This window comes from Gymnoscopelus microlampas (genome assembly GCF_963454915.1).
Source record: "Gymnoscopelus microlampas genome assembly, chromosome: 11".
Classification (NCBI taxonomy): domain Eukaryota; kingdom Metazoa; phylum Chordata; class Actinopteri; order Myctophiformes; family Myctophidae; genus Gymnoscopelus; species Gymnoscopelus microlampas.
In genome coordinates, this window is record NC_139948.1 from 14105030 (window position 1) to 14118108 (window position 13079).

The following is a 13079-nucleotide window of genomic DNA, read 5'->3' on the forward strand; positions in this document are numbered from 1 at the left end:
GACATGGCAACGCTGGCATAGGGTACTTCTTAACCCCTAAACGGAGATTGCCAGACACAGCATGAAGGGGCGTAAAGTCCATAGGGTATTTATTTTGATCCCACGGTTCTGCAGTGTGTGTGTGTGTGTGTGTGTGTGTGTGTGTGTGTGTGTGTGTGTGTGTGTGTGTGTGTGTGTGTGTGTGTGTGTGTGTGTGTGTGTGTGTGTGTGTGTGTGTGTGTGTGTGTGTGTGTGTGTGTGTGTGTGTGTGTGTGCTAATTATTATTAGTATATATATACGTATATATTAGTACACATTATTTCATCCCCATCCAGAGAGGTTGGCTGGCTCTCTGGGCCTGGCCCGTGAATGGTTCAACACTGTGGGCTTGCCTCACAGCATGATTGATACCAGGGCCAGGGCCTTCTCTACTACTAGGCCACTGTGAAGGGGCATATCATTTGGGGTCTCAGAGGATGGCAATTGCTATACCCCCTACTCACATTTTTGCAGATTCATCTGATTTCAGATCAACTCCGCTGAGTGCATCTCAATCCATACATTGCAACCATACATTTATTAACCACTTTCAACCTGGCATCCAACCATCCCTATTTTGTACATGTCAATATAGGCTAACATTTTCTCTTTCCCACTATTTTTGCTTTTGCAAAAATAGTAGATCTACAAGCTCAGCTTGTGAGCTTGTTGCTAATTGCTATATCAGCTTGCCACATCTGTTTTGAGAAAAACAGTAGGCCAGCATCCTTTGATGGCCCTGGTTTATGAAAGGGGCACGGTGCAAGCTGCCTGTTTGCAAACCCCTCATGGGACCTTGCTTTGGTATTGTAGTCCAGCTGTTTAGCTATAAAATGTATAAGAATCGTTCAGTTTGTGATACAAGCATGAAATTTGGTACACATATAGCCAAAGGCATTACAAAAATAATTGGAGATGGAGCCATCGAGAATTTTCAACATGGCGCCCATGGCAGCCATTTTTCAAAATGGACGCCAGAAACAACTGTTTTCTAATGAGTGATGGATATAATATGACACTGTAGACAAAATGTGTTGAATTAATTGACCACATGTGCTTGGTAATGTATTTTTGGGATAATTCATCAACAATTCAAAATGGCCGCCATTTTTTCCAGCCTGGTTAGATATGGATGATCTCTGTGTCAAATTATACATTTTTTCTGCAGAATTTGAATAACTGTAGAATTTCTAAGCTGATTTGTTATATCTTACAATAAGTGAGGCCAAACCTTGGGTCTAACTATTCACAAGGAAGACTATTCACACTCGCCTTCACAGAAACAGAGGGCAGTGCACTCTAACTGAGCTTTTTTGCACTTCCCAACACAACCCTTCTTACATTGACAAGAGACAAGTACATGACTTGACTTGCCTGCATCTGGTAGGCATGTCCAGAAGGGCTCATAGTCTCCCTCTGATGTCTTTGACCAACCCCATTTGCACGGTGAAGGTAGTTCTGGTGTTGACACCAGCACCTGACCCCACACGTGGCTTCCTTGGAGTACAGCTCTTTTGACATGCTCTTCCAGGGCAGCCTTGGTCGGTGGGATTGATTCTGGGTTGTGCTTCTTTGCAAACAACTTCCTCCTTGCCTTATTTATTTCTGTACATGTGCTGGTTCGGTCATAGAGAAGAATAACAAACCTCTCAATTGTGGCCATTACCTCTTGAGGTATCTCAGTTGGGGCTGAGGAAACTTTCAAATGGTTTGGCCTCCCCAAATATTTGACGACGGACAATCTGTGCAGCACGTGCAATGTGCATAGCATCTTCGTCATTATCCTGCTCACAGGCTTTGGCAAGAGCAGTGCCGATGTCGTCTTCAAAGGCCATCAGGACATCTCTTCCCTTAATGTAAGCTTGCATGTCTGGGAACTCTGCAAGAAGTCTCTCTTTCAGCCTTGTTGAGTTAACTCTGCTATCAAGCTCCACTCCTAGCTGCTCCATTCGAGACTTGTAGAGCTGGGAAAGTTCAGCTAGTCTGAATACCGGTGCTGAACCATCTTGTCTGGCCTCCTCTATATAAAGTACCAACTCAGCACAACAACAACACAACACCAGAGGTTGATGCTGCATGTCCCTGACCATGATCTTCAAGACCTTCTAATTTAGCCTTTCTTGCACGGTTGTAGAGACTTATTAGGCATCTGGCATGATATTTTGCTTCAATGGCCACCATGTCCCCAGCACTAAGTCGCCCAAGTAATTCAGTGTCTTGAATTAGGGTTGCAGCAGCACGCACCCGATTGTCCAATTGAAATGTTGCAGCCTCACGAAGGCTTTCATTTCCAGCAGGCTGTCTGCAGAAGAAACAGATATCCTGTCTCATTTCAGGAGTCCGACTTGGTTGGGACCTTCTGAGTTTGCATTCCAGTTGTTGATCAGCACTTTCACTGCACGCTCGCTTTTTTGTTCTTTGCAACTTGGTTTCGTTGTACTTCAGCCTGCATGTATTATGGTATTGAGCTTTGTTCGCAACCATGGCTGCTTCTATACCATGACCCTCATCCAGTCTTCCAATTTGAAATGTTGAAGGGAGCTGGCCAAGTTCACTAAACTGTCTTAAATGTTCTGCAAGTGAAGTGTATCCACTCTCCTTGTCTGCTCGCGGATTCTGCAAAGGACATCTCAATGCCTCTGTTGTGTGTTCTTGGCAAATGATACAGAGCTTCCAGTCCGTCTTGGCTGTGCAAGATGTTGATGGTCCTTGACCATCAAAATTCACAAGTTGAAATTTCTTTGACATTTTCTCAACTAAAAAAGTAATGATTGCAGTAAACTTTAAGGCCGAGGGATTATCCTTTTACCACCATTTACTACTAGGGAAACACATTCTTGTATGGGATACAACTAGGTTCGGAACAGAGAATTGCCCTACACCTAGCCCGATCGTTCATCCAATGCCATTTAATTCCTGTGCGATCTGTACACCATCTGGGTAACTAAATGAAAATCATATAAAGCCCGTTACCCTTGGCTCGGCTCTCCCGCGCTGGCACATCCTGTCCATTCAGGTGCGGCTATCTAACATCTAAATATGTAAACTATACATGGGTTTCATTTGTAGTCCTAAATGGCCATGTTTAGGACCAACACGGATGTTTCAATTTATTTGATATAGAGCTGAACACCTGTGTTTGGTCCTCGACATGGCTAGTGTAGGACTACAAATTTAACCCATCGATTATGTAGATGTGGGGCTAACGTTAGATAGCATTTAGGAAACTAAACTACACTACCACTAAACTATAACCACAACCAGCACATTAATTACAGGAAATAAGGCAATATTAAGAGGAGTGTATTTAGCTGGCACTGAACCCCATGCTGAGTTTCACAGCAGTGGTGTTGCCAGTGTGCCCTGGCTGTGCTTCAACATCCACTCTATTACTTATCCATTCATTGGATGGTTCTGTTCTTGCAAATATGAGGATTTTTTTTTGTTTATTGGTTCAACGATTTTTTTTTAATGTATAATAGATCTATTTTCACGCAATTATTCATTTTATTTTGGCCAATGTGGCTGCTATCATGAAAGAAACAGTTGTCCATCCAGTTTTGAGGTAGAAGGAAGCTTCTGGCCAATTCCAATGTTTCAAATTTGATTTCTGCATCATAAATAATGACTCATTAGACACCAAGATCATCCATATCAGACAGTCACACAAATGATGGCTGCCATCTTAAAAAATGGCGGCCATCTTGAATATTAAATGACAACTTTTCAATTATCCAACAGACATTTACCAAGTACTAATATATGGTAAATATGTCTAAAATATCATAGTATGTCCCTAAGTCATATGAAAAAAGTTGTTTCTGGCGTCCATTTTGAAAAATGGCTGCCATGGGCGCCATGTTGAAAATTCTCGATGGCTCCATCTCCAATTATTTTTGTAATGCCTTTGGCTATATGTGTACCAAATTTCATGCTTGTATCACAAACTGAACGATTGTTTTGGTTATCTCCTGCACTATTGGATGTTCTTTCCTGCCTGCCTTTTGAGAGGCAGGCAGAGCTAAGGTTATTGTCCTTAAAAACTTCATTACTGCTTGCTTTGGTCTCAGGCAGTAAAGTAAAAGTACCTCAAAAGTGTACTTAAGTACAGTACTTGAGTAAATGTACTTATTTACTTTACACCACTGCTGTCATGAAAGTGCCCCCCATACCAACTCCATGATCTCTCATCATCAGTGGAAGCTAAGAAGTGAAGTTGTGTGATGTCAGTGACCTTTCCTGCTCTGTTCTGTGACCTTTATGTATTCCACACATCACAGAGCCTTTCAAATGTCCTCTACACACAGAATGACCCAAGGGCATAAAGAGGAGTAGCCTATAATAGTACACAGGTCACAAAGGAAAGGCAGTCTGCTTCTGGAAGACCATTGAGATTTTGAGAAGATGGAATAACGAGTAAAAGTAAAACAAAATTGCATGTGATTTTTTTGCTTTGTTTATTTCTTTTTTTGGGTGGAAGCAGGCTTCTGCTGGTCGATATTTCTTTATGTACAAATGTCTCCATCCTCTTCTCACTTCTAAAGTTGAAGAGAGATACTGATTGTTGCTGCCTGCTCATACATAATAAGCCAATGTCAGGGAAAGTGTGCAGTAGCAACAATGTGGTGCAGGCACGGAGAGTGGTGGAGCAACTACGTGTGGAGGCTTCCATGGAGAGAATCAAGGTATGCATGCATGCATTCATTTCATTCATCATCACTTTACTGTCTGTAACTCAGAGGGTAAACATTTGACTGTGTAAGAAAATGGGCAAGAATATTATGCATGCAATCTAGCATGTAAAGAATGATAGAATGATTCAAACTGAAGGTAGAAATAAATAATTGTAATTCTTGAATTGAAATTACATAATTACAATTACAAATTACAATTAACTTTAAGAATGATGTAGTTCCTTCAATAATAATTTCATTAAATATGTATCAGGATCACGACAAAAAAACAATTTTCACCATATAAATGCTGTTATGTGTATGTTTGTAAACCAGCACATTTTATAAACATAATTTCAAGTTTTTGTTTTCATGAAAGGGGGGGGAGGGGGGCTTCCACTCCAGCTTTTCTAACTTTAGGAGAATGTTTGGACACTCCCAGCTGTATTTTACTTCACTTGTAACAACAATTTATCTGAGGGTAAAAATCCTTAAAGGTTAAATGGACAAATTGTGGATATGGGTTTGCCTTTCATTGCATGCTTCCTAAACCACTTTCAACCTGATGTCCTTAGTTAGGGCATGTCATTATAGGCGGAAAAACAAACAAGTGGTTGTGTTTTTTTTTTTACAGCAAAAAGCATCCCATACCACGTGTGTAAAAGTTTTCATTCTTTGAGTATGTGTTTTTAAATTATGTTTTGAATATTTCCTGCAGTGCCAACCTATCTCTATGTACCTGCAGGTTTCCCAGGCAGTAGCAGAGCTGGTCCAATATTGCCAGAACCACAGACGCAGTGATCCGCTCCTCACTGGCATCGCCACCAACGCCAATCCATTCAAAGACAAAAAGACGTGTGTATTGCTCTAAGATTCATGCACAGAACAAAACTGTTGGCTGGGAAGTGGACCGTAACCTTGCTGCAATAACATCAAAGTTTATTGTTTATTACTGGATTTGAAAAAGTGAAACTCTGAACAAAAGAGTAGTGAACAGGCCTATGAATGATGTTGTACATTAATAATACATTTTGCCTTGCTAGAGGTGGGCCCCATGAATGGCAAGAATCATGGCTATGTTGGTCATTCCGTCCGTCCAACACTTGACTTGACTGAAACCCCCCCTTTTCTTTTCTTCTTCCCACTGGTGAGAGTGCTGGGCTGAAGGCAATTACTGGCTCCAAGAAAGAGTAGTTGTGGCATGGCAACAAGTCATGTTGCCATGGGGCAAAAACAAACAACTGGTTAGATGTCTGCAGAAGCCAGGCAAAACACAGAGAAAAAAATCAAACTATGGAATGGAATTTCCTTGGTATGATCATGTTAAAATACTCATTGTATTGTAAAATCATGTTGCTGAATTCTCTGGGATTGGCATTAAGGTTCTGAACACTTCTGATTAAATTTCCTTTATTTTTTTTATTTGTATACAGTTACAGTCAACACAAATCCCACAGTGAGTTTCACACATCAACTGAACTCATAGAGAATATATTGTCTTAATTTACAACACATCAACCTGTAGTTTCATAAACACACACATCCTGCTGATGCCACAAAATAATATAACGAGATCTGGAAACATTGCTCTTCCGAAAACATAAAACAGACTTACGAGTCTTTGGCTGATGGCCCAGATGCTATAAATACATTTTACCCATTCCTTAACTCGTTAACTGAAGTAACTTTTATACATATGCTTAATTCCTTTAATGTGTTTGTTTTGTAACAATGCACAAGGCAGTGCAATAAGTTGATTACTACTTTGTTCCGCCATTCAGTAAAAAATGTCTTTACCACGCACACGACAAACTCTGGACGTTGATCTGTGAAAGATGCGACAGTGAATTACTTTGTCACAATGTTGTTACAGATGTCATTTGCAAGACCTGAGGTACACTTAATTTACCACAAACAAACTTCAGCCCCTCCGTGTTGATTTGCAGTAAATTAAAACACAATATTCATAGTGCTGAATAAACCACAGCCTTAGGCAAAGAGTGTGCGTTTGAGACACACTGCTGCATTGTACAATAACATATGGAAGTGACTGCACATGGTGTTTGTTTGTTTGTTTGTTTGTTTGATTGATTGACCACAAATCATTGGCTTGGGAATAAATGACATGCTCATTCTCAGGATAAAGGAACATTTGGTAAACCACTTGTCTGGTACAGTGGCCTTGCCCTGGATGCTTGTAGCCCTTGCAGTTTAAGAAGTTTAACCTTATTCTACTGTTGCACTGATTGGAGTTAATTTTTATTATAGAACATAACCTCTAGGGGTCACTCTTGTTGCTTATGCCTTATGCTTACGATATGTGACAGCTTGTCTATAACATCAAACCTTTGAGAATCCAAGGGTTGTGTTGAGTTGACAAAATAAGGTAAATGTACAATAATCCCTGTAAAATGGTCTTATGACTGGCACAAGCATACAACTCTTGTAGAATTGACTTCTGACTTAATTAAAAAATATATCAATGTTTGTGTCTGCGTTGTAATGAAAGGTAAAATGGCAATATTAATATTTTAATATTTTAAAATGTTCATTTTAAGTAGTTTTTTAAGTAAGTTCATTTTAAGTACATTAAGTAGCCCATGTCTTTGGTGTTTGCACATTCCTTTTTTGTTGTTGTTGTTTTCAAATATGCTGATTCTCAAATGCTTAATCACATAGGCCAAGTCTTATCTGCAACAAAGAACAGAGACAGAATAGTATTTTGTTATGTCCCGGCCTCTTTTCATTTGTCTTCTGTCTGTCTGCTTATTTCTCTACCCGTCTTTCAGACTACATGAAGTTTAGATTGTTTTAGTTTGAAAACATTTTAATCAAGTTGAACAATCAAGTCGAAATTATGTAAATGGACATATTCATTTACTAAAATTACATGAATTGTCATCATGGTGAATATAACGACCTCTCTTAAATACAGACACACATTCATAAGCTTCAATTTGAGCCCGAGTTGACCTTTCTATCTTGAAAATAAGTTTCTGTAGCCACAATACTGCGCAAAAAATCATTTTCAGTCAGTAGCTTTACAGAAGCCTAGCAATGGGTTCACAACTACTAATACTGCTAGTTGAAGTAATAAACATAAAAAGTGAATACTACAGAAGGAAGCAAACGTTTTTAAATGGTATTAAAAATATAGTTTGATATGCACAAAATAGCTTGTGTTGCAATACAATAAATATAGCTGCAAGCAGCGATAATACGGGGCCAGGAGAGAGAAAGAGAAATGATAATTCCTTTAACAGGTCAGTTCATGAAAGTCCTTGCGGTCTTGTTTCCAATGAGGGCCTGTGAGCAATTAGGGGTTAAGAGTCTTGCTCAGGGACAAATTTCATTTCATCGACACATTTGACCTGGCCTGGAATCGTACCTGGGTCAACCAGAGCCTCTGGCTCCCTAGGCGGGCTCACTAACCACTCAGCTATGGCCGACCCTCAGAGAGAGAGAGAGAGAGAGAGAGAGAGAGAGAGAGAGAGAGAGAGAGAGAGAGAGAGAGAGAGAGAGAGAGAGAGAGAGAGAGAGAGAGAGAGAGAGAGAGAGAGAGAGAGAGAGAGAGAGAGAGAGAGAGACATGGAAACGGAATAGATTGAAGATAGAAACGGAATAGATTGAAGAGACAGAGACATGGAAACGGAATAGATTGAAGATAGAAACGGAATAGATTGAAGAGAGAGAGAGAGCCATGGAAACGGAATAGATTGAGTCATGTTTTTTGCAATTCAACTTAAATGAGTCTGCATCAAGTGAGGCTTGAACCGGCAACCTTGCGATCGTGAGGCACTCTTAGGTAGCTGCAACACTACCTATAGTGCTATAGCTTTGTCCAGACTGTTATTGTCTGTTGAGGATCACAAACTCTTGCCTTCTGTCATGACCCAAGCCCCTGTTTCACTAACACAAAGATCACTCGTTCACAAACCATTTACCAATGAAGAAGTTGTACATCTCCTCAGAACCAAAACTAGTGAAAGTAGCCGATCTACAAGCTCACAAACCATTAAAAGTTGTCAGATTGTACATCGGCTATTTTCACAATGAAGTATGTTATACATTGAAAAAACATACTCTCATTGCTATCTGAAAAGTTGTGAGATTGTAGATCAGCTATTTTCACAATGAAGTATGTAAAAAACACTCAATTAAGTATTTCATGTTATCTTTAACAATTGCAAATGTATTCATTGATAGTCATGTTGTGTGAAATGCAACTTAGATGAAGTCTGCACCAAGTGAGGCTTGAACCTGTGACCTTGAGGTTGTGAGACATACACTTAAGCGGGACGCTATTGGACCAACAGACAAACCTCTGAAGGGCCAGTGAGAGAGAGACAGACAGACATGGAAACTGGAGAGAGAGAGAGTAATGGAAACTGAGAGAGAGAGAGAGAGAGAGAGAGAAGAGAGAGAGAGAGAGAGAGAGAGAGAGAGAGAGAGAGAGAGAGAGAGAGAGAGAGAGAGAGATGGAAACTGGAGAGAGAGGGAGGGAAAGAGAGAGAGAGAGAGATGGAAACTGGAGAGAGAGGGAGGGAAAGAGAGAGAGAGAGCGAGAGAGAGAGAGAGAGAGAGAGAGAGAGAGAGATGGGAACTGGAGAGAGAGAGAGAGAGAGAAAGAGAGAGAGAGAGAGAGAGAGAGAGAGAGAGAGAGAGAGAGAGGGAAACTGGAGAGAGAGAGAGAGAGAGAGAGAGAGAGAGAGAGAGAGAGAGAGAGAGAGAGAGAGAGAGACATGGAAACGGAATAGATTGAAAAGAGACATGGAAACGGAATAGATTGATGAGAGAGAGAGAGATGGAAACAGAATGGATTGATTGGACATCTCAACCTATTGCCATTGACAGGAATCGAATTCTCAACCTTCGGACTAATAGGCTTCAACATTACCTATAGTGCTATAGCTTTGTCCAGGCTGATGTTGTCTGTTGAAGATCATAAACTCTTGCCTTCTGTCATGAACCAAGCCAACACTAAGATCACTCGTTCACAAACCATTTACCAATAGAGAAATTGTATGTCTCCTCGCAACCGAAAACAGTGAAAGCAGCTTATCTACAAGCTCAGAAACACGTTGCTATCTGAAAAGTTTTGAGATTGTAGATCGGCTATTTTCAGAATGAAGTATGTCATACATTGAAAAAGCGTACTCTCAAATAAGCATTTCAGGTTATCTTTACCATTTGCACATGTATTCATTGATACAGTCATGTTGTTTGCAATTCAACTTAAATGAAGTCTGCATCAAGTGAGGCTTGAACTGGCGACCTTGAGATTGTGAGGCACTCATTTAAGGGAGACGCCATTGGACCAACAGACAAGGAACTGTGAAAAAGGAGACCACACAGATGATACAGTTTCACGCAAATAGCTGAAAAATCCTGGGTTTAAGTGTTTTTCAAACTGTTCAAAATTGCGGACAATCTAAGGGCGGAGCTTACTGGTCAAAGCGATAGATGTGTTCCTCATGAGTCAAGGCACAAGTGTAAGCAAGTTTCACGACTTTCGGCCAAACGAGGCATGACTTTTGCCTGTTTAAAGTTTGCATTTTCAAAAAATTGCTATAGCGCCCCCCTTTGGCCAATTGGAGTGAGATTGGTTTCAGTGATATTTGGAATGACTCTCTACATTACTGCAACGTTTCAAAGAAATGTGAGTCTTGCATGTATGTGTTAGGGGCAGATGAATAATTTCATAAAACTGCAATAGTTAAAATCTATTTCCTCCTGGGATTTTTGAGTAATCTGCACGAAACATTTTACACATGAACTTAGGACCTTTGCCGACAAAACAAAAGCGGCGGATTTTCCATAAGTGAAAAAATGCAGAAGTTATGAGCCAATGGCTGTTTTTCATATAATTCAAAATGGTGGGCGATCTAAAGGTCAGAGGTCAAAAGTCAGACCACGAAAGTTGTCGGGCATGAAGAGACACATGTGTGTATCAAAGTTTCATGGTTGTAGGTCAAACAGGGCATGAGTTGTACCTGTTCAAAGTTGGCACTTTCAATTGAGTGCTATAGCGCCACCCTTTGACGAATGAGTGTGAGAATTATTTCTTGATAGTTTTTCATGTGCATCTACCATATGGCCGAGTTTCGTAAAAAGCGTATGCACGGTTAAGCCAGAATTGCCAAAAACAAGTATTTTTCAAACTGCTCAAAATTGCGGAAAATCTAAGGGCGGAGCTTACTGGTCAAAGCGATACATGTGTTCCTCATGAGTCAAGGCACAAGTGTAAGCAAGTTTCACGACTTTCGGCCAAACGAGGCATGACTTATGCCTGTTTAAAGTTTGCATTTTCAAAGAATTGCTATAGCGCCCCCCTTTGGCCAATTGGAGTAAGATTGGTTTCAGTGATATTTGGAATGACCCTGTACATTTCTGCAAAGTTTCAAAGAAATGTGAGTCTGCATGTATGTTTTAGGTGCAGATGAATAATTTTCATAAAACTGTAATAGTTAAAATCTATCTACTCCTGGGATTTTTGAGCAATCTGCACGAAACGTTTAACACTTCAACTTTGGACCTCTGCCTACAAAAATTTCCAACGGATTTTCCATAAGTGAAAAAATGCAGAAGTTAGGAGCCAATGACTGTTTTTCATATAATTCAAAATGGTGGGAGATCTAAAGGTCAGAGGTCAAAAGTCAGAGGGTGAAAGTCGTTCAGCATGAGGAGACGCATATGTGTATCCAAGTTTCATGGCTGTAGGTCAAACAGGGCATGAGTTGTACCTGTTCAAAGTTGCCATTTTCAATTGAGTGCTATAGCGCCACCTTTGGACGAAAGATTGTGAGAATTATTTCTTGATAGTTTTTCATGACCATCTACCATATGGCCGAGTTTCGTAAAAAGCGACTGCACGGTTCAGCCAGAACTGCGAAAAGTGGCAGAAGAAGAAGAAGTGACAGAATACTGCCAATAACAAAACAGGTCCAGAGCTGAGCTCTGGCCCCGTAAATACTTGTTTTCACTTCTTTCTTTTTTACCGGCCAATTCCCATCAGGGTGCGCTACATCATCTGTTTCCATCTGCTTCTGTTTTCGGCATCTTCCTTGGTCACTCTAGCCACCTGCATGTCGTCTCCCTCCTCATTCATAAACTTCATCTTTGGTCTACCTCTTCTCCTCTTGCCTGGCAGCTCCATCTTCAGCATCCTTCTCCCAATATACCTCTCATCCCTCCTCCGTATATATCCAAACAAACATCCAAACCTCGCCTCTCTTGCTTTATCCCAAAACCTTCTAACCTGGGCTAATCCTCCAATGTAATCATTGGCATCCTCAATTTTGCCACCTCTAGTTCCGCCTCCTGTCTTTTCATCAGTGCCACCATTTCCAAGCCGTACACATCTTCCCTCTCACTCTAGCAGGAACCCTTCTCTCACAAATCACCCCTGACTCCATCAGTTCCACCCTACCTATCGCTTCTTCAGCTCTCTTCCACACTACCCATTACTTTGGACTCAATTCAACTTCACTATATGACTTTTTACTCACGAGAAAAAAGAAAAGAAATTCAAAACATTGTGACTTAACTATGCTTTTCACCCAAACACCCCATTATGGGAGATGAAATGTGAAATACATCCACATAAAGATGATAGCCCCAGGTGGGAAAATTCAGTCAAAGGGTATACAGATGACCGAAGTCTCCAGCTCAATACTTACACTTGCTGGTATGTGTTACAGCTCAGGTTCCTGCTGCTGAGGCAGTATAGAAACTCTCCTGATGCAGATGACAGGAACCCTCTCAAACGTCCAGAGAACCACTTCCCAATGACATCACTGTCCCTCAACTGTTCATCAGTCAGAATCGACACTCTCAGCTCTCCAATCACATCCAGAACCGCAGACGCCGATGGACCAGTCATCGTCATGGACTAGGGGAAGGATTACATGGGTCAATATTTCATTTAAATGTGCATTACGTGTGAGCTCATTTGGTGTAAAGAATAGTGGACAGGGCTTTTCGCTCTACAATAGAGAACTTTCATTCCAAACCTGGGTGGACTTTATGTGGACAAATAACAGCTTCTGGGCAGAAATAATTGATTCTTTATTTTTATTTTGCATTGGTGCATTTTATAATTACTAATTATAAACATAGACTGTAATTATGTGTAGGTCTGAGATGTACTAACTCAGTCATCATTGTTCATTTTAATTAGTTTCAGTGATTGGTCATTCTATCTTTGCCATAACACTTAGCAGTTTAGTTTCAGTTTATTTCAGTGTCTGGTTAGATCTAGTTTTTGTACCGTGTTGGCTAGAAGATCAAGAGCTGCATCCAACACCCCAGAGGCCTTGGAGAGGAACAGCTTCCAGACTGGTCTGGAACCAGTGCAGCTGGGGCACCAGTAGTTCGGTAGGCTTGCG

General features: G+C 40.7%; 1 protein-coding gene and 1 long non-coding RNA gene across 2 annotated transcripts in view; both read left to right on the plus strand.

Moving 5' to 3' along the window:
• The window catches only part of LOC311054970, a 91770-nt gene that overhangs the window by 27689 nt on the left and 51002 nt on the right, over positions 1–13079 (plus strand). The window lies entirely within an intron of this gene.
• LOC311055612 (guanine nucleotide-binding protein G(I)/G(S)/G(O) subunit gamma-12-like) lies at positions 4612–5563 on the plus strand (the record flags this gene model as incomplete). Its single annotated transcript, XM_084071862.1, has 2 exons — positions 4612–4704; positions 5438–5563. 2 exons carry the CDS (start codon positions 4612–4614, stop codon positions 5561–5563), a joined length of 219 nt encoding a protein of 72 aa, XP_083927988.1.